The sequence below is a fragment of the Cibotium barometz genome, chromosome 37, assembly GCF_041138505.1.
Source record: "Cibotium barometz isolate CiBa-2024 chromosome 37, ASM4113850v1, whole genome shotgun sequence".
NCBI lineage: Eukaryota > Viridiplantae > Streptophyta > Polypodiopsida > Cyatheales > Cibotiaceae > Cibotium > Cibotium barometz.
In genome coordinates this window covers 28,634,224-28,657,382 of record NC_141082.1, presented here as the reverse complement: position 1 = coordinate 28,657,382, position 23,159 = coordinate 28,634,224, and the positions used below count along the sequence as shown (strand labels likewise).

The 23,159-nt window shown below is 41.9% G+C and overlaps 1 protein-coding gene across 1 annotated transcript in view; it reads left to right on the top strand.

The window, feature by feature from the left end:
* The first annotated feature begins 13,435 nt into the window (after window positions 1-13,435).
* Window positions 13,436-23,159, top strand: part of LOC147617129 (ubiquinol oxidase 4, chloroplastic/chromoplastic-like) — a 51,821-nt gene continuing 42,097 nt past the window's right edge. Inside the window, exons 1-2 of the mRNA XM_086776721.1 lie at window positions 13,436-13,749; window positions 13,834-13,972. Of these exons, the coding sequence (XP_086632847.1) occupies window positions 13,580-13,749; window positions 13,834-13,972 (309 nt within the window). The 5' untranslated portion in view covers window positions 13,436-13,579. The remainder of the gene's footprint in view (window positions 13,750-13,833; window positions 13,973-23,159) is intronic.

Sequence of the window (23,159 nt, the reverse complement as noted above, 5' to 3'; positions counted from 1 at the left end):
TTCCAATTACTATATCAATTGTAGACATGGTAAAAAAGGATCCTCTTCAGTGGGAAGAGGAATGTGAAGAAGTGTTTGGCAAGGTCAAAGAAGTATTAGAGAAATTTCTAATGAAAAATCTCTTGATTTTGATAAGCTATTTTATGTGAATCTTTATATTGGGACATATGCAATAGGGGCTATTCTCTTGTAGCAAGGAAACAAGTCTAGGTATATGAAACGTATCTTGGAAATGAATCACAACGAAGGCTATGGAGGGCATTTCAACGTTGAAGATTACATTACAAAAGATACTTTCAGAAGGTTATGTATGGTCCTTTATTCAAAGGGATGTACATTATCGGTGTGCAAGTCATGTTTTTGATGCCAGAGGATTGCAAGAAGAGTGTTGAAATTTGAACCCAGAAATGTCGTTCTTCTTTTAAACTCTTTGATAGGTTGGAGATTGATGTAAGTGGACCATTGTCCATGACTACGCGTGGAAAATTTATATACTCATGACTTTAGATTACCTATCGTCGTGGGCAGAAGCCAAAGCTACAAGAGCAAACAATGCAAAAGAGGTATCTAAGTTTGTGTATGAAGGGATTTTCTACCATTTTATAATACCATTAGAGATCCTCTCTGATAGGGGACTTGGCTTCAGAAGTGTGTTGATGGACTATTTATGTGAGCAGCTAAAAATCCATGACTACGCGTGGAAAATGTTACATACTCATGACTTTAGATTACCTATCGTCGTGGGCAGAAGCCAAAGCTACAAGAGCAAACAATGCAAAAGAGGTATCTAAGTTTGTGTATGAAGGGATTTTCTACCATTTTATAATACCATTAGAGATCCTCTCTGATAGGGGACTTGGCTTCAGAAGTGTGTTGATGGACTATTTATGTGAGAAGCTAAAAATCCAGCATAGGTATGCCACTCCATACTATCTTCAATGTAATGGAATGAATGAAAGATTTATTAGAGAATTGATACGTATGTTAAGCAAAATGACAGTCTCATGAAAGGACTTGGGACTTGGAGCTTCCTTGTGCACTCTAGGCTTACAAAATTGTAGTGAAGGAGGCTACTTGCTTCTCTCCTTTCCATCTTCTTTATGGTGATGAAGCAGTGTGGCCTATCGAGGTAGGAGTATCAGCTTTGAAGTTCTTGTTAAAAGAAAATGAGGAACCACAACTGAAGAGAATGTGGGAGAGAGGGAGAGCTTCAAACCCTAGCAAGCAAACACACACACACACAAGAGAGAGAAAGACACAAGAGAGAGATGGATGGCTAAATTTTCTTCTATCTTCTTCTCTACTCAACCAACATAACATAAAGATAAGAGTACACACTATATGAATTAGTAACTCAACTTCTACAGTATACAAGGGTCGGTCCATAATGTAAACCCGACTAAATGAGTTGGCGTTATAACAATGCCAGACTCTAGTATTCCAAATTGGTTGCTGTCATCCCACTGGTCGCATATCACCCATAATCTCACCAACCATGCCAGTGGTGTAGATGCGAAAGCTATCACCTAGGTAGGTCATCAATGTTCGTCGTAGCACTAGTTGAGCTTGATGTCTCAACACTCTCTCTCGAGCTCAACTCCACACACTACACTCCAAGTAAGCTTCTAAACTTGTGGAGCTTCTTTGTGTCCAATGCCTTCGTGAAGATGTCAGCCACTTGATCCTCTATGCTGACATATACCAGATCTACATCTTTTACTATTAGAACCTTCTTTCTCACAAAGTGATAATGCACCTCAATGTGCTTCGTTCTAGCATGATATACTGAGTTACTGGTCAACTATATATTGTTCATGTTGTCACAATATATGACAATTGTCTTATCCACGGGCTCTTCCATGTCATCAAGTAGCTTCTAAAACCAAGCTACCATAGCAGCATCCCTGTACTCTGCCTCTGTACTCAACAAGGTAACTATTGGTTGCTTCTTACTACTCTAACTCACAATAGCACTCCCAAATGAGAACATAAAACCACTGGTAAATCTCCTGTCACTGCAATACTACCGTCCAATCAGCATCTGTATATTCATGCAATTTTATCTTTGTACTAGTGTCATAGTAGTAAAGTTCATAATCAACTGTGGACTTTATGTACCTAAAAATTCGTCTAGCCACATCCAAGTGTGGCTTCCTAGAGGCTTGCATAAACTGACTCACAAGTCTAACAACATAGCTTAAGTCTGACCTCGCAATGGTCATGTAGATCAAACTACCCACTATGCGTCTATATGTAGTTGGGTCCTCCAAAAGCTCACGTGTATCTAAGGAAAGCTTTGTGTTTTGCTCCAAAGGCAATGAAATAGGCTTACAACCTGTCATACCATACTTGGACAACATGTCCAAGCCATACTGCCTCTGCATAGCAAAATGCCATGAGGTGATCTCACCACCTCTACGCCCAAGAAATACCGCAGCTCACCCAAATCCTTCATCTCAAACTTTTGCTTCAAAATCATGACATCATGTATGTCTGTATCACTATCACCAATGATAATCAAGTCATCCACATAGATGATTAATAGCACGAATCCTCTATTTGTCTTTTTCACATATAGTGAAAAATTTACATTGGATATCTGAAATCCAATGGTAACAAAATATTTTCCGATCTTGTTTGACCATGCTCTGGGTGCATACTTCAAGCCATACAAGGCTTCCCGTAACCTGCACACAAAAATTGGATATGCATTACTCTCATAACTTCGTGGCTGCATCATGTACACTTCTTCTTGCAAATCACCATGCAAGAAAGCATTCTTTACATCCATGTGATATAAAGACCAACCCTTCGTTGTTGCAACCATAGCAATGATAGCTCTCACGGTTGCCATTCTTGTAACCAGGCTGAATGTCTCATCATAGTTTATGCCATAAGTCTATGAATAGCCCTTGGCAACCAATCTTGCCTTGTACCTGCTCACTGAACCATCAACATTGTGCTTAACTTTATACACCCACTTACATCCGATTGTCTTCTTTTCCTTAGGCAAAGGCACTAACTCCCATGTTGCATTTGCATCCAATGCTGCTATCTCCTCATCCATGGAATATTCCCATTCTTATTTTTAATTGTCTGCACAAAGCAAGTGGACTCGACCTCCTATATTACTTTTACGATGTAAGCATAATGATGGGCTGTATATCCATCATATCTCAACCTATCAACATGGTACCTAACCCTTGTAGACCTGCGTACATCTCGATCACTACCAAGTGTCCTCAAAACAGCCTTGGTTTTCCTTACACCAGGAGTAACCATAAACGGAATGCCAAGCTCCTCATCAAGGCTCTGCTCAGAGCTACTAGAATCACCATCCACATATGAGTGACGTGCTGACAGATCAGGCACAAAAGGTTGATCTATCTTTTCCTTCCCTTTCCGTGATACATGTGTACCTCCATCATTCCTCAACCTACCTGACCATGGGCTAGCATTGGATCCACTACTCCAGAACTTTCTATGTCCACTCAGCACTTATGATTGCTACTCTATATGTGGTGTCGCATTAGCACTTCTTACATCAACATCTTCTGTTGCCTTCACTATTGGTGCATACCAGCTACTCATCTCATCGAAGACATCTTTGCTTACTCGCATCTCCCGAGTGGTAGGATTATAGCATCTATAATCTTTTTGCTCCATAGCATAACCAATGAAGATGCCTTTGGATCCAATTTTGTTCTCACTTTATCAGGAACATGTACATATGCAATACACCCAAACACTTTCAAGTGAGACACATCTGATCTTATGCATATAAACTTCTGTTCAGGAGTCATACCATGAACAACTGCAGTGGGTGTCTTGTTCATAATGTACACAGTAGTTACTATTGCTTATGTCCAAAAGTAATGTGGCATATTCTTTTCAACCATCAAGGCACATGCTTTCGCTCGCACAGTGAAGGAGATTCTCCAACGATATAGAACAGAGTTCCGTATGCAGGAAATTGCCCTTGAATCAACATAAGCGCAATTTTTGGTTTGATGCAAAGTTGCAGTTGTAGAATTTCAGTTATAGAAGAGTTTGTGTAGAGAACTTAAGATTTGCAGAGGTATATGGTACCACTATGTTAAAGATTACAACTTTGCTGGTGGTAAGTGTAAAAGTTTTTTACAAGCACTATATTTGGTAACTTACTACTATAGGTAAAGATGTCTAACAGTCTATCCCAGATTGCGGGAGTGAGAAGCTGGACAAGAATAACTTCTAAGCATAGAACTTTAGGATGGCCAATTTTCTTATGGAAAAAAATCCCATGAGTAGCTACTCAAATACATGTAGAGGTACAGGCAAAATGTCATCTAAAGGCCGAGGTGTAAGCCATTTTGGAAACATAAATCATAGGCAGCAACACAACAACAAGAACCTAATATACAAATAGGTGGAAGAGGCCACTCTATAGGCAGGGGAAGCAAGAGAGGCCGAGGTGGTTGGCAAAGAAATTAAAATGCAAATAGCCATTACTGTGGCAAACTAGGTCACATTGCAAAAGACTATTATAAAAAGCATATGATATCAAAAATGGAAAGTAGCAAGGCAACTATGCATCATCAACAAGTAAACACAGTGATCATGATCGAAGTGAGCAACTGTTTGTGATGTAGTACATGCTGAGTTCCACAATAAGAGGTGTTAGGATCGAGAGATATTTTGGCATATGGATTAACCACATGATACTAGTCATGGTAAGTGGTTTAGAGATATGTAAAAAATGAAAAAACCAAGGCATGTAGAAACTAGTGATAATATTGCAAACCCCATTACGTATGTTGGTAAAGTGCCATTGGTCTATGTAGGATGGCAAAATGAAGTACCTAGAAGATGTAGCTCATGTTCTTAATACTATGAAAAAGTTGGTTTCTATTGACAGATGGTTGAGCAGGGTCTGCGCAAGTGAGATTTAATCCTCAAGGGTGATTTGTGGAAGACTTTGAAAATTAATGCTGCTTGGTTTTCAAAGGGTAACAAAAATGGCAAGATGTCTACTTTAGATGTTAATATGCATGAGGTGAAGGTAACCATGTTTACACATGGGACATGTGTAAACATGTCTCGTGTTAACATACCTGGGCTAAAGGTAACCATGTTTACACATGGGACATGTGTCATTGCAGACATTGACATAGGACACAAGTGCATTGATCATGTGAATATACAGGGCCAAAATACTATTGCAAGTTTATTGAAGTTTAAGGTTGATGGTATGCACAAAGTATGTAAAGCATGCCAACTTGGTAAACATGTTTTCTTGCATGGAAAGCATGTTAGTGCAAGACCATTGGATGTTATACATATATATGGGGACTGACCACTAAGATTGCAACAACTACAAGGCTACAGGTACTATGTTACATTCATTGATGATCACATTAGGAAAGTGTGGGTTTACTTTATGAAGGAGAAAAGTGCAGGTATACTCTGCAACATAATGATGTTTTGCAAAAAGAAAAAATGGGCACATTGTAGAATTTACTCATACCTTGATGCCTAAAAAGAATATGCTGAATTATTTTTAGGCTAAAACAGTAGTAAACTATTGTTTATATTATGAGCAAGATCCCCACTGCATCTGTTCATGGCATGATACTTGAGCAGAAGTTTACATGCATAAAAGCATATGTGTCACTTAAAAGTGTTTGCATATGTGTCACTTAAAAGTGTTTGCATATATTACATATATGTGCATGTTCCTAATGAAGTGAAAAACAAGTTGGATTGCTGAGAAATGCATCTTCACTAATTATGCTTTGGAGTAGAAATGTTATAGATACTATAATCCTACCACTCATGAGATGTGAGAAAGCAGAGATGTTATCTTCGATGAGATGAGTAGATAGTATGCACCAGTTAAGACAACTGAAGATACACATGTAGGGAGTAATGATGTTGTTCCACATGTAGAGGAGCAATCGTAGGTGCTTAATGGACCTGGAGAGTTCTCTAACAATGGATCTAGTGTTAGTCCATGGTTAGGCACGTTGAGGTTAGATACAAGGAAATGTAGATGCATCATCTAGTAGTCCTACGTGTGTTGGTCACGCGCAAAGGAGGGAAGGAAAAGATAGATCAATTGTTTGTGCCTGATTCGTTTAGCAGGTCACTCTTATGTGGATGGTGACTCTAGTAGCTTCGAGAAGAGCCTTGAGGAGCTTGGAATTCCATCTCACTCACTACTCGATGCATGGAGAACCAAGACTGTTTTGAGGACACCCAGCAATAGTAATCCAGGTGTCCTCAAGTTAGATACCCTATTGATAGATTGAGATATGATGGATATACAGCTCATCACTATGCTTACATGGTTAAAGCAATATAGGAGATAGAGCTCACTTGTTTTAAGTAGACACTTGAAAATCAAAAAATGGGAAGATGCCATGGATGAGGAGATGGTAGAATTGGATATAAATGCAACATAGGAATTAGTGTCTTTACCTAAGGATAAGAAGACAATTGGGTATAAGTGGGTGTACAAAGTCAAGCATAACTCAGATGAATCTATGAACATGTATAAGGCAAGACTAGTTGTTGCCAAGAGTTATGCGTAAAAATATGGCATTGATTATGAGGAGGCATTTAGCCCATTTATAAGAATAACAACCGTGAGAGTGTCATTGTATGGCTGATCGAAGGGTTATTCTTTAAAGGTATGTGTAAAGAATGCATTCTTGCATGGTGATTTGCAAGAAGAAGTTTACATGATGCAGCCAAGGTTATGAGATATGTCATTGTGTGGCTGCATTGAAGGGTTATTCTTTAAAGATATGTGTAAAGAATGTATTTTTGCATGGTGATTTGCAAGGAGAAGTCTACATGATGCAGCCAAGGTTATGAGAGTGATGTACATCCAGATTTTATGTTGTGTAAGTTATGCAAAGCCATGTAAGACTTGAAGCAAGCACCCAAAGCATGGTCAAACATGACCGGAGAGTATCTTGTTACTGTTGGATTCCAGATATCCAATGCAAATTTTTCACTCTACGTGAAAAAAACAAGTAGAAGGATCACATCATGTTAGTCATTTATCTGCATGAATTGATTAACACTAGTGATAGTAATGCTGACATATATGATATAGGATGCTTTTAAATCAAAAGTTTGAGATGAAAGTTTTGGGTGAGTTGTGATATTTTCTTGATATAGAGGTGGTGAGATCACCTAACTGGCAGAGGTAGTATGGCTTGCACATGTTGTCCAAGCATGGTATGACAAGCTATAAGCCTATTTTTAGTGCCATTGGAGTGGAGAACACTAAGCTTTTCATAGATACAAGTGAGATTTTGGAGGACCCCACTATGTATAGGCACATAGTGGTGTAGCTTGATCTACATGACCATTACTAGGCTAGATTTGAGCTATGCTATTGGACTTGTGAGTTAGTTTATGTAGGCCCCCAAGAAGCCACACTTGGATGTGGCTAGACGGATTCTCAGATATAAAAAGTACACTACTAATTATGGATTCTTGGATATAAAAAGCCCACCCGCTAATTATGGACTTTTCTATGAGGCTGACAGAGAGATACAACTACATATGGGTATATTGATATTGTTGATTATGGACTCTTCTATAAGGCTGGTAGAGAGATACTGCTACATGGATATACACATGTTGATTGGGCTAGTAGTGCTCAAGTAAGAGATCTACTAATGACTTTATGTTTTCTTTTGGGGCAGTGCCACTGTGAGTTGGAGTAGCAAGAAATAGCCACACGGTTGTCTTATTGAGTACAAAGGTGCTACTATGGCAACTTGTAAAGTAGCTTGGTTTCAGAAGCTACTTGGTGATATGGGTGAGCCCATGGACAGGGTTGTTCTCATTTATTGTGACAACGTGAGTAGCATCAGTAGTCTATCATGCTAGGACAAATCACATTGAGGTGCATTATCATTTTGTAAGGGAGAAGATTCTAGAGCAGGTGATGTGAAGTTGGTATATGTCAGCATAGAGGATTAGGTGGCTGACATCTTCACAAAGGCAGGTGATGTGAAGTTGGTATATGTTAGCATAGAGGATTAGGTGGCTGACATCTTCACAAAGGCACTAAGTACAAATAAGCTCTATAAGTTTAGGAGCTTACTTGGAGTGCAATGTGTCAGTTGAGCTTAAGGGGAAGCATTTAGATATCAAACTCGAGTGCTGTAGACATTGATGACCCACTTGGGTGATAGCTTCTGCACTTACCCCCCTTAAGGGAGAAAATTCTAGAGCAGGTGATGTGAAGTTGGTATATGTCAGCATAGAGGATTAGGTGGCTGACATCTTCACAAAGGCACTAAGTACAAATAAGCTCTATAAGTTTAGGAGCTTACTTGGAGTGCAATGTGTCAGTTGAGCTTAAGGGGAAGCATTTAGATATCAAACTCGAGTGCTGTAGACATTGATGACCCACTTGGGTGATAGCTTCTGCACTTACCCCCCTTGCATGGTTGGTGAGATTATGGGTGATATGCTGCCAAGCTCTGTGATAGCCACTTTGCTGTACTAGAGTAACAACATAGTTATAGCACCAACTCAGTTAATTTTGCAGTAATGTGATGAGCTATGGTGGATCAAATGCAAGAATCAATATCATTAGTGAGTGATTAGACGATGATTAGGATGAGATTAGTGAGCAATTAACTGATAGCTTAATGTAGGCATGGATACTCAAAAACCAGCAAATACTCAGTATGACACACTCTCTCTCTATGTGTCCAAGGCTTACTATAAGTGCCTGTGACCTTGACTAAAGTGCTCACACATACATCTACCACATGGCCTACATCATCGGTGGCTCAGAGGTGGTTTTACTCTGTTGGGGCAGGTTACATTGGGTTGTGGGGTTTCTCAATCTTTCTCTCTCAGAAAAGACGATCTAACTCCACTTCCTTAGGAGTCTCCATATAGTATGTAATCTTATCTCTTTATGTTATGGTAGTAGAGAAAAGACGAGAATAGAATAAAATCTAGCCATCCATCTCTCTTGTGTGCTTCACAAGCAAATAGCTATCGTGTACATCCAAATACAACAAAAACACACATACAAATAGATCACCTATGGATAAATTATAACAAAACAACACTAATTGCCACAATCTCAATATATTGGAGTGACCATTTAACACTTTACTTAATAGACATGAAACTTATTAAAACTTTACTATTCACAAAGCATGACATAATTACAAATGGAGATTTGCAACTTTTGTTTCCATTGACAAGTGTGGAAAGGTCTTAGGTCTGGGGTGGCGACAATAGCCCAGTGGGTGGCCGGTAGAGCTAAGAACTCTATGTGCCGGGACCTTAGGGGTGGCTTCACACATGTCCTTGGACTGACCCCCTCCCTCTTTGGCCCACCATGGTGGGTGGCTGGGTGGGTGTCAGGGTGGGCTTCCCCCACGAACAAAAAGGTTGTCCGGTCTTGTCTTCACAAACTCATCAAAGTAAGTGGGGCCCAATGGTTATAAGAGACCTCTCATTGGTAGGCACTGGGGATCCCCAGTTCAATACTTGTGAAAGTTGCAAAAAAAGATTTTGATTGGGCCCTCTTTTGTTGTCTAGTTCGTGTGTCCGTGTGTAGGGGCGAGTTATCGTGTGTCCGTGTAGGCGTGTTTGAGAGGCCTTCCCTCCGTGGTCTATGATTCACACACCCACGGATGCAAGGATCCTCTTTGGCCTCTATTGGAGAGTTCCTAAGTCATACGTGTGAAGCCCCTCCATTCTATTTGCATCTAATGGGTATGCACAGATAGCAACAAAATTTGGCAAAAAGGAATCTAGCCTATGTAATGGGAAGAAAATATCTAATTCGTAATATATAGACTAGTATTGCACCTGCGCATTGCTGCGGCCGACCAAGGTTCCAGAAAAGAACTATTCCCTCTCTACAACCATCTATCTCTCTCTCTCTTTCACACACACACACACACACACACACACACACATGCACATGCACATGACCCTCTCCCTCTCTCTGTCACGTACACACACCCTCAAATGTTGAATCTCTCTCTCTCTCTCTCTCACATGCACACACATATACACACCTGCTCTCTCTCTCTCTCTCTCTCTCTCTCACACACACACACACACACACATGCACACACTCCCTCTCTCTTCTTACACTCTCCCACACATAGAAGTGCTCTCTCTCTCTCTCTCTCTCTTTCAATCTCTCTCTCTCTCACTTACACACACACACTCTCTCTCTCTCTCTCTCTCTCTCTCTCTCTCACGCACACATACACATATGTAAATATATAGTATATACAATATTATGTTTTAGATACATAAACCTATACATAGACACATATACTTATACATATATACATGTATTTAAAAATAAATCCAAACATCGACATAATTTAATTAATTTTGATTAAATTTTAATATGCGAAGATGGGTGATAAGTTGTGGTCACTTTTAAATATATAGATAGATATATCATACACACATCTAAACACACACACACACACACACACACACACACACACACACATATACATACATACATACATATGTATGTATGTATATATAAATGTAAATAAACACACACACACACACACACATGTATACACACATATACATATATGTTTTCTATTTAATTTATATTTTATTAAAAGCTACTTTTTATTCTCTATCTCTCACTCTCTTTCTCTCTCTTTTCACCCTCCCTCATTACATCTCTCTCTCTCTCTCTTTCTCTCTCTCGAGGTCTGCCCCATCTCACTCTCTCTCAAGCACATTCTACACATAGATGCAGATGTACGCACATGCATGCATATACTCCCTCTCTCTCTCTCTCTCTCTCACACACACACACACACACACACACACATGTACACATCGCACATACACTAATCTAAACACACACTCTCTCCTCCCACACAAACTATCTCCTACTTAGAAATTATCTGCCTCTTTCTCTCTCTCTCTCTCTCTCTCTCTCTCTCTCACAGACACACACACACACATGTGCACACTGCACATACACTAATGAAAACACACACTATCTCCTCCCACACACAAACTATCTCCTACATAGAAATTCTCAGCCTCTCTCTCTCTCTCACTGTCTCTCTCTCATGCACACACACACACACTCTCTCTCTCTTCATGCACACTCTCTCACATAGAAACTCTCTCTCTCTCTCTCTCTCACACACACACACACACACACACACACACACACTTAAATAGATGTACACACACATATATATAATTTTAATTAATTAAGTTTTATATTAAATTTTAATGGTAGCGATGAGTGGTGAGGTGTGCTCACTCTCAAATAAATGCATCTTACATGTAATCTCTCTCTCTCTCTCTCTCTCTCTCTCTCTCACACACACACACACACACACACACATGTACACACATGCACATGTACTAATGCAAACACACACTCTTTCCCCCTACACACTCTCACACATAGACTTCCATGTCTCTCTCTCTCTCTCTTCCCTCCACTCACACACACACATACACATGTACACACATGCACATGTACTAATGCAAACACACACTCTTTCCCCCTACACACTCTCACACACATACACTAATGAGAACACACTATCTCCTCCCACACAAACTATCTCCTACATAGAAATTCTCAGGCTCTCTCTCTCTCTCTATCTCGTGCAGACACACACACACACTCTCTCTCTCCTGCACACACACGCACACACACACACTCTCACATAGAAACTCTGTCTCTCTCTCCTGCACACACACACACACACACACACACACACACACACACATAGAAACTCTCTCTCTCTCTCTCTCTCTTACACACACACACACACACACACACACACACCCACACACTTAAATAGATTTACACATATATATATAATTTTAATTAATTAAATTTTAATGGTAGGGATGAGTGGTGAGGTGTGCTCACCCTCAAATAAATGCATCTTACATGTAATGCACACACACACACACACACACTCTCTCTCTCTCTCTCTCTCACACACACACACACACACACACACCCACATGTAAATATATATTATCTATAATATTATGTTTTATTATATCTAGAGACGTATACCTATATATACATGTGCATTTATAAAATAAATAAACACATATACATATATATTTTTAATTAATATTAAATTTTAACAAGTGGGGATGCATGATGAGGTGTATTCACTCTTAAATAAGTGTATCTTATATACAATGTCTTTTGTCTTCTCTTTTGCATACATATGTATGTGATTATGTGTGCACATACACACGTATGTGTGATTGTGTAATGTCTTTACGCGTGCATGTGTTGTGCAAGTGTCTTGATTGTATGTATGTGTTAGTGTGTATTTGTTGTGTGTGTGTGTGTGTGTACATGGTGTGTATGTTTTTATATATGTGTATCCATAGCGAGTGTCTGCATGTACGTGTGTGAGCATGTGAATATACTCGTGTGTACATCTATGTGTGCACGTGTAGGTGCATATGTGTGTGTGAGTGTATTTATGTGCTTGTGTGCATGTATACACATGTGTGTATGTGCAAGCTTGAGTATGTGTGCAAGTGTGCATATCTCTATATGTTACATGTGTGTCCATGTGTGCGAGTGTGTGTATGTGTGTTTGTATGCGTGTGTGCACGTATCATGTGCTTGTGTCTGTGTGTTATGTGTGTGCGTGTGTGTGTATGCATGAACATACATGTGTGTGCGTCGATATACATATAAATCTATTTATATATACATGCTTACATACCTATAGATACACATACATACATAATATATATACGTGTGTGTGTATGTATATTCTCTCTCTTACACATGCACATAATATATATGTTTGTGTGTGTATGTGCAAGCTTGAGTATGTGTGCAAGTGTGTATATCTCTATATGTTGCACGTGTGTCCATGCGTGCGAGTGTGTGTATGTGTGTTTGTATGCATGTGCACGTATCATGTGCTGGTGTCTGTGTTGTGTGTGTGTGTGTGTGCATGAACATACATGTGTGTGCGTCGACATACATATAAATCTATTTATATATACATGCTTACATACCTATAGATACACATACATACATAATATATATACGTGTGTGTATCTATAGGTATGTAAGCATGTATACAAAGATTTCATTGAAAGATGTGAGATGAGATCTTCTCATTGCATTGGAAGATGTGAGATTTGGCTCCTCCTCACGCTTGCAGGAGGAGTGGTTATTTTGAATTAGCCCCACCTCCTTTGCGCCCACGTGGAGGGAGGTGGGGTTGTGGTTTTGATTGGGCCCTCTTTTGTTGTCTAGTTCGTGTGTCCGTGTAGGGCCGAGTTATCATGTGTCCGTGTAGGCGAGTTTGAGAGGCCTTCCCCCCGTGGTCTATGATTCACACACCCACGGACACAAGGATCCTCTTTGGCCTCTATTGGCATACGTGTGAAGCCTCTCCATTCTTTTGGCATCTAATGGGTATGCACGGATAGCAACAAAAATTGGCAAAAAGGAATCTAGCCTATGTAATGGGAAGAAAATATCTAATGCGTAATATATAGATATCTCTCTCTCTTTCTTTCCACCTCCCACTGCGTCCGCGCTCTGGCTATGGCTTCTCACCTCTTCAATTCTATTTCTCATATTGGACAAACCATTGCCTCTGTAGACCTTAGACTAGCTTTAGCGAGAAATGCCCATCCTCATGTGCTTCATTTTTCTAAGCTCCACTCTCGCAAAACGTCGCGCTTTCTCAGCCTCCAAAGGCCCCCTCTCCACAGGTAAAAGACAATATCTGAATAGTACAAATAAATTATTAACCATGATCAACCATTTTTAATGTTTTTTTGGGGTTTTGTTTGCAGAAAACAGGTGAAGATAAGATCTGTTCTAGCTGGAGATATGGAGGAGAGTGAAAGGCAAAAAGAAGTTTCAACCGAGTCTGCTGGTGGCTGGGGAAAATGGGTCATCAAGGCTGAGCAATCATTTAATGTCCTCCTAACAGTAAGTGCCACTGGGTCTACAATGCTTTTGCTTAACATATTCTGAAGGTAAGCTCTTTCTACCTTGGGTTTTGATATGAAAGGGGTTCTTTGTTCCATGTGCAATGCTCGATACCATGTTGCTCATACAAGACCTTATGCCTTACTGCTATATGTGCCCATTCCTTGACGTCATATGCCAGTGGTGATGTCAGCACTGCTATTAACGTATTCTGAGGTCACCAAGCTGTTTTTTGACAGATCAGGATTGCAAGAATAGGGTTTGGCGTCGCTGATGTGCACGCATCTTCTGCATCTTCATTGGAGGAAGAGAGGTTGATCTGATGGTGGCAAGTTCGTTTTCATTGACAGAAGACGATGGCATAGAGGCATTTAACAGTGAAAAGAATACATCAGATTTGTCTCTATTGTGAGGAACCCAGCAGGGTTGTATATAGCCATGTCAGAAGTTCATCATCTAGCAAAGAGCATTATGGCTCATTAGAGAAACAAACTTGTCATTTAGATATGCAGATGGACTTCCTAGTCCAGGAATTTACTCCATTATACCATAGCCATGGCATGGATGGGCCCATTTGGGAAAGATCCGGAGAGAGAGAGAGGGAGAGAGAGCATCCCCAGACTGCCATCGCCAGACAGACGAGAGAGGCAGTGAGAGGCTTTGCAAGGGTTCCTTTTACACAATAGCTACATGGAAAAAAAGACACGTCCCAATGGCCAAGAAAAGAAGATGTTTGATTACCTTTAATATATGGTTTGGGCAACCTGACACAAAAAATGTAAAAATCTAGAAGCAAGGTGTCACGTGCATACCTTCCGATGGTGCCATGTAAACATGATTATTTCTTGCAGCTGCATAAAGGGCAAAGTTAGAGGCCATATATGGACAATTTGGAGCAGCTTTGGGAGCCTAAATGGTGCCGGAGGTGCTTAGGACATGGACCTTCAGTCAGGACACCTTTTGGGTATAGTTTGGAGGCTAAATATGACACTTTGGACATTATTATGTTCGTCAAAAAGGCAAAACTGACTTGAATATGTCTTGCTATTAAGATCCCTGCAAAAAGGCAAGTCATGGGTCATTTGTAGGCGTTCAAAGACAGGTTGCAGAGCTAAGACCAAGGGCAAGAGAGCCAAGACCAATGGCATGTAGCCACAACATCTGGATCAGCCAAGTGCACCTCCACATCAGTGTTTTCCACTAATGCCGAGAGGAGGACAATAAGCTTTTTGTTTATTCATAGCATTTTGTGATCTGCTGTCATCATAATTACTCATTCGTTTCCTAATATACATTAGGAGTAGGTTAGGTAAAGAGTCTCTCTCTTCTCCTTCTCTCTACTCATCATTGCACATGTGATGTTACCTATTGAAGAAGTGTCTGTATTCGAAGTTGTGCAAAACACAAAGATGAATAGAGAGAAGAGAGAGACGAGTCGCTGAATCAATGTTTGGCTTACATTCATCCATGTGAAACCTTTTTAGCAAACTTTTTATGTACTTAGTTTGCTGCATAATAATGCCATCATCTAAATGCATAAACTGTATGCCGAGATAGTAGTGTAAAGGCTCCAAATCTGACATATCAAATTCAGCTTTCAAATCAGCTTTGAAATCTGAAATTTGTGCTTTGCTAGTACCTATAATGAGCATATCATCTACATACAAGATGACTGAGAGAATATCGGCACCGGTTTTCTTCACATACAATGTGCTTTCAGTTGGACTATTCAAATAACCTTGGTTGGTTAGATGAGCATGTATTTTATCATACTAAGCTCTTGGAGCTTGCTTTAACCCATACAATGCTTTGTGTAACCCGCATACTTTATGTTCCTCACCAGGAACTACAAAACCAATGGGTTGATTTACATATACTTCCTCTTGTAAATCCCCATTTAAGAATGCAGTTTTGATGTCCAATTGATGCACTTTTCATCCTTTATGTGCAGCCAATGCAATCACTGATCTTATTGTGGTCATTCTTGAAGTAGGAGCAAAAGTCTCCTCATAATCTATTCCCTTTTTCTGGGAGTAGCCTTTAGCCACAAGTCTTGCTTTGTACCTGTCAATATAGTACCATCAGACTTCCTTTTGACTTTGTACATCCACTTTGTTCCAATGACATGCTTGCCTTTAGGCAATTCCACAAGATCCCAAGTATTGTTCTTCATGATAGAAGAGATTTTAGCTTGCATAGCTTGCACCCAATGCTCATTCTCATGTGCTTCTTCATAAGAAGAAGGCTTGCACCCAATGCTCATTCTCATGTGCTTCTTCATAAGAAGAAGGCTCTTCTGAATCAAAGAGACCACCCATGGCTAATGCAGACTCCCCACGATGTATATTCAATGCATGGGTGGAACTAGCCCTTGTTTTACCTGTGATTGGAGTTGCAAGTTTGCTCTCTTGCAAAGTTTTCAGCAACCATCTTGGCACTGACTTGGCTGTGTCAATGGCTGTTTTTCTCTTCCTTGACAAGATCTTCCATTTCTTCCATAGAAGGGGGCTGAATGGCTGGCTGTTCTACATGTTCTACATGAGGATTTTCTTGTGTAGGGGCTGGCTGATCTGAATCCCCCCTAATTGCAATGGGTTATAGTCCATCAAACATGTCCTGTATGTCTGTATCATTACTTTTATACATGTTGTACATGGGCTGTTCTGAATTTTCAGCAAATACCATATCTCTACTTACAAAAATCCTTCGTGTTGTTGGATTATAAAGACGGTATCCTTTGCTCTCATTGCTGTAGCCCACAAAAATGCATTTCATTGCTTTGTCATCTAGCTTTGTTCGGAGTTGTTTTGGCACATGTGCATATGCCAAATATCCAAATGTACGCATATAATCCACTGTTGGCTTTTGGCTATACCAAGCCTCAAATGGTGTTATGGTTTTCAAAGCTTTTGTTGGACACCTGTTCAACACATGAGTTGCACACATTATAGCTTCCATCCAAAAATTGTGAGGCAACTTTTGTGCTTTCACCATGCATCTTGCCATCTCCATGAGAGATCTATTTTTCCTTTCAGCTACACCATTCTGTTGCGGTGTTAAGGCACAGTACATTGGTGTTTGATGCCCTTTTGAAGCATATAATCCTTGAATGCATTTGACATGTATTCTCCATCTCTATCTGAGCGGAGTGTTTGGACTTTACATCCACACGTATTTTCAGCCATTGCTACAAAGTGTTGAAAGCATGCAAACACCTTTGCTTTCGCTTTCAAAGGGTAAACCCAAGCAAACCTGGAGTAGTCATCAATGAATGTGACGAAGTAAAGATGCCCCCTATGGATGGTGTCCGCATTGGACCACATACATCACTATGTATGAGCTGTAATTTACTTTCAGCTCTAACAGCTCCATCTTTGGGGAATGGTTTTCGTTGCATCTTTCCCAAAATACACCCCTCACATACATGCCTTGGTGGAGACTTAAGAGGCGGCATATTATCAACCATATGATGCTTTTGCAAAAGCATCAAACTCGGAAAATTTACATGCCCAAAACGAGCATGCCATAGCTCTGCATCATGCATAGCAGGAGTGTGGGCAGCTACTGTATTTGCATCATAAGTACGCTTGTCATAGGTGTCCAGCTTATACAAGCCTTTGTATCGTGTTCCAGAAATGACTATTTCATAACCCTTTGATGGGTCTTTCACCAAACACTTCCCATCTTCAAATTCAACCTTTAAACCTTGGTCGTTTATGGCTGAGATGGAGAGCAGATTTTTCTTTATGCTTGGAACATACAATACATTTTTCATACATATATTGGCACCATTGGCTGCTATTAGTATGACATTGCCAATTCCCTTTACTGGATATGTGGTATGATCTGCACATGATACAGTGCGGCCATTTGATGCATAAACCAAGTGCTGAAATACATCTTTGCATGAAGTGATGTGGCTTGAAGCACCACTATCAAAATACCATGATACATCCTGTCTGTCAGATGCAATGCAAGACATATCATTGTCTAAAGCACGTGGTGTGCCACTAGTGCATGTGACCAAAAAAGTGTACTCTTCCTGAATTACATTAGCTGATTGCTGTGCTTTGTCATCAGAAGAGTCTGCTACTGCATTGCTTGCTTCTTTCCTTTTCTCTTTTGCAATCCGCTTCCTACATTCACTGATGTAGTGTCCAGGCTTATGGCAGTAGTGACATTTGCCCTTCTTTTTGGGCTTGTTTGCATCCCCTTTGTCAGACTTTTCACCACCAGAAGAGGGCTGTCCATGACCAGCCTTGCTAGACTGTTGTCCCCCATGCTTAAATGTCACGATTGTGACGTGTTTATGTATCAGATTCTCTCTTCATTGCTGATTACTGTTGCAGATGCAAAGAGTAACCAGCCAAATGGAACCCCTACCCTCGACTGGTTGTGACTCTTCATCAAAGGATGTACCTCTTCATCGAACAGCCACATCTCTTCGACGAATGGTTGTATCCCTTAATGAATGGTTGTGCCTCTACATCGAATAGACACATCCCTTAGCCTAAAAGTTGTACCCTTTCGTCTAAGGTGATGTCCTTTCGTCAAAGGACATGCCTCTTCAAATGTGTCTCTTCATCTCCTATATAAGAGACCTATTGTAATCAGTTTAATACAACAAGTCAATTCAATCTTGTCTCAAGTGTTCTCCTGAAGGTTCTTGTTCTAAGTTAATTACTTAAGTAGTAATTAGTACACAATATGCAGGATTAACAACATAATCCTCACAGTGGTATCAGAGCAAATTTTTTCTTACCCGTGGGTTGTGAAGCCCTCACCCTCTCCGCGGCACTCCCTCATCCACCTCTCCTCTCGGTGTTGTATGGAAGAAGCAGAGCGATGGTGGACTTGGCGTGAATCCTTGCTCGCAGTAATGTAAACAAGCACACAAGGTCTCACACCCATATACACGTATTGTGTGTATAGCAGAGAGGGACCCCCTGCTGTATTTCTGGAATACCCTCCCTCCCTGCTGACCGGTGGTGTTCGGCGTTCGCAACATGGCAGGAACTGCCCCTTTCGCTGCTGAATATGGAGCCCCCCCTCTCTTCGCCTTGGTTGCTGCCAACGTGCGCTCTTGTTTGCTGAGAGTGGCTGCCGGTTGTGAGCCTCTTTAATACATGCAGCGACTGCTGGTGGCACACTGTTCGAAGAGGCGCTGTTCGAAGAGGCGCACCCTCCAATCGGCGACGTGATCCAGTCTTCGAAGCGGCGCATCCTTCCAGTCGTCGAAGCATCAACCTTTAAAAAAAAAAAACAATACACAACATTAATACGTGCATTGCCACGTGGATCTTTCAAAAAAAAAAAAACCCAAACAAACCCAACAGGCGTGCGTAACCCGCTGGGCGTGCGCCGGGCGTCCGTTTGGGATTTGTTGGTGTGAACAGCCACCGTGGGCGACTCGGAAACCACCACCCCTCCCGGCTGTCAGGATGCTGCCTAGTTCTTCCTCGCCTCCTTCTCTCCAGCGAATAGGCGCCCTTTTTCCTGGCTGTTCGTGGGTTTTCCTGGCTTTGCCCACACCACATCCTTTGTGTGCTCTCACCCTCTACGTGCATGCTTCATGGACAACTTTCCGGAGGAACCCGACATGCACATCTCTTACCTGAGTTACATCGACGAGATCCCCGAGGCTGTTCTTCCTGAACACAGCCCTCCTCGTGCTCTCACTCCGGAATCAGTGCCACTACCCACCGATGTTGGGTGGATTCCAAGTCTTCAGGCCTCTCCTATCCCAGCATCCCCGGCCTCTCAGGTGTACCGCATTCATGACAGCAGCCCGCATGTGACCGAACCCGACACTTGGGCGATTTGGACTATTTTCCTCACCTGCGAGCCATTGCATCTTACTCATTTCGAGTATTTTCTATCACGGTACTCGCCGTTGGCACACTTTCTTCCAGAGTGCAGTGTGGATGGCTTACGCAATATCTCCTCCACGCGCCCTCCTGTGACATTTTACTGCGAGATCTTCGTCCCCGACTATACTCCATTATCTCCGGTGCCCAGTTCTTTGGCGGAAGCCGATGTAGTAACTTTGGAGGACGATCCCGAAGAAGTGGAAGACCCCGACTTCGCGTACGAGGATCCTATTACTGCCTCTACAGCAGCTGTTCCTTCCATTCTACATTTCGGGTGGACCTTTCCTGCTTCACCACAGTACTCTCTCTGAGTGCTCCAGATGTCGACTTCGCACGACAACGTGCCACCCGCCGATCCTCAGATGGAGGCCTTGCAGATGACTACTCTCCAACAACAGATGGAGGACTTGCAAAAGGCCTTTTTCGACGGTATGGCATCAATGAGATCCCAAATGGAAGACATGCAGCAGCGGCACCAACATCAGCGCGAGGGATCCAGGAAGTCACAGCGAGCGCATCGTTTGCATTCTCCACAGTCATCATCATCATCCTCGGTGGGCCAGCAGGACGATCCCTTAACTCCTCCCGATCCGACTGCCGAGGTTGACAATGTTGAACTTAAACTTTTATATAAATTAATGACCACAGCACAAACACGAAAGATGGACATCAAGTTACCTGAGCCCTACAATGGCCGCTGCGATAAGCGGTTGATCGATCACTGGCTCTACAAAATGGAGGTTTATTTCTCAAATACCGAATTGCCTGAGAACAAAAAGGTGGCATTGGCCAGTACCCTCTTGAAAGATACCGCCTTCCTTTGGTGGCGACGCAGGATTGCAGATGGCAAGTCTACTCCAACGTGGGATAAATTCCGGCGTGCTCTTCGCAAGGCTTTTGAGCCTGCAAATGCGAATTTTCATGCCAGGTCTTCTCTCCGCCGCCTGAGTCAAACTGGCTCTGTGGCCGCGTACATCTTAGAGTTTCAAAAACTGGCTCTGGAGATAGAGACACTCAGCTCCTCTGATCAGCTTCACAGCTTCATTGATGGGCTTGAACCCACAATCCAAGACGAAGTCCATAAGTATAATCCTGCCACCCTGGATGAAGCAATCTCGTATGTCGAGCGCATTAGTGATTACTGGCGTCCCCCCAGGAATTTTTCCTCCGGCGCCCGTTCCTTCCAGCAGAATTGATCCAATGGGACTAGCCAACCCCAGCGTCCTAATTCTGGACAACCCAACTCTCGGCGACCATATTCTGGACAACAGTCCTTCGCGCTTTTCTGGGCAAACTTCCGCGTCAAATGCAGGATCCTCTCAGACCGAATCCTCTGTCAACAGCAGAAATCGAGATCGGTCTCGACAGGACCGTCGCAGCAATGATCGGCGCAACTTCAAGCGAGAAACCTCTTCAGGACAGCAAACCTCTTCATCAACTGCCCCTTCATCCCAACCTAGTCGCCCAGGCCTCTGCACAATTTGTTCTGGCGATCACCGGTGGTATGAATGTCCTCAGCGTCCTAAACCCTCCAACACTCGGCGCAATTCTCAGGTGGACAGTTGTCACCATGCTGATCATGATCCACCTCCTGTGAAAGAAAAGAACAAACAGATGGCTTGTTCTGTTCGCGTTTCGGAGTTTGTCAGTACCCTGATGCTTAATGGCCAAAGTACCAACCATGTTCCGGTGAATCTTTCCAAACAGGTCCTTAGTCTTCTTGGCTTCATTGGCGACCATCCCATCAATGTGCTGGTGGACAGTGGCTGTTCCACTAATTTTGTGGGCACTTCTTTGGTTCACAAGCTTCGCCTACAGACCCGACATTTTGTGGATGCTTTTCAAGTGGAGCTTGCTGATGGTTCCTTCCTTAATTGTAACCAAAAGGTGCAACAGCTCCAGTTCCAGATACAAGATTACCAAGATCACCTTAATTTTTCAGTGATGTCGTTGTCACATTATGACATGATATTGGGACAATCTTGGCTGTATCGATATGATCCGGTGATCAGCTTTCGTTCCCATTCAATCCAATTATATCATGATGGTCGAGAGCTGGAACTTCATGGTCTTTTCAGTGCCAAACCCATCACCGTTGTTTCTGCCCTGCAAGTCAAATGTCTCGTTCGCAAACGTGACAGTACAACATCCTTGGTCATGTTACGGGAGATTGAAGCAGAAACCAGTGAGCAATCTCAAGCCTCGTCATCAACTACTGCTTACTTGGAGCAACCCTTCTTTAGGCCTTTTCAGGATTTGTTTCCGAATGATCTTCCGACGACATTGCCTCCTCGTCGTCCTGTGGATCACCCGATTGATCTTATCCCAGGTCAACCTCCTCCAACCTGAGCTCCATACCGTGTTTCTTACTCTGAATCTCAGGAGATACAAAAGCAATTACAGGAGTTGCTGGACAAAGGTCACATCCGTCCCAGCAAAAGTCCCTTCGGAGCCCCGGTTTTACTTGTCAAGAAGAAGGATGGATCAATGCGGCTTTGCATTGATTACCGTGCTCTCAACAAGCTGACAATCAAGAACAAATTTCCTTTGCCTCGCATCGATGAATTGTTCGACCAACTGCTTGGTGCTAAGGTGTTTTCCAAGATTGATTTAAAGTCCGGCTATCATCAAATTCGTATCCGTAATGGTGATGAATACAAGACAGCCTTTCGGACAAAATATGGCCATTATGAATTCTTGGTCATACCTTTTGGGTTAACCAATGCCCCGGCCACTTTCATGACCCTGATGAATGAAATTTTTGGGCCATACTTGGACAAGTTCGTGATCGTTTATCTTGATGATATTCTGGTTTTTAGCCGATCTATGGTCGATCACAAAGAGCATTTACAGATAGTCTTTGAAGTACTACGCAACAATGTGCTGTACATCAACAAAAAGAAGAGCGAATTTTTCAAAAACCATGTGGAATATCTTGGACACATCATTTCTGCTAATGGGATTGCAGTAGATCCTAAGAAGATTCAGGCGATTGTGGATTGGCCTTTGCCTCTCACCATTTCAGATGTTCGATCCTTCTTGGGACTTGCTAACTTTTATCACAACAAGGTGCATAGATTTTCGGAGATTGTTGCTCCTTTGACAGAACTGACAAAGCTGGACAAACTTCAGTGGTCTTCGGAAGCTGAGCAATCCTTCAATGATCTCAAGCATGCCTTGACGACAATCCCAGTCTTGGCCATTGCAGATCCCACTCAGCCCTTTGATGTAATGACAGATGCCTCAGATCGTGCTTCTGGTGGAGTTTTGATGCAGAATGATCGTGTCATTGCTTTTGACAGCAAAAAGTTTTCAGC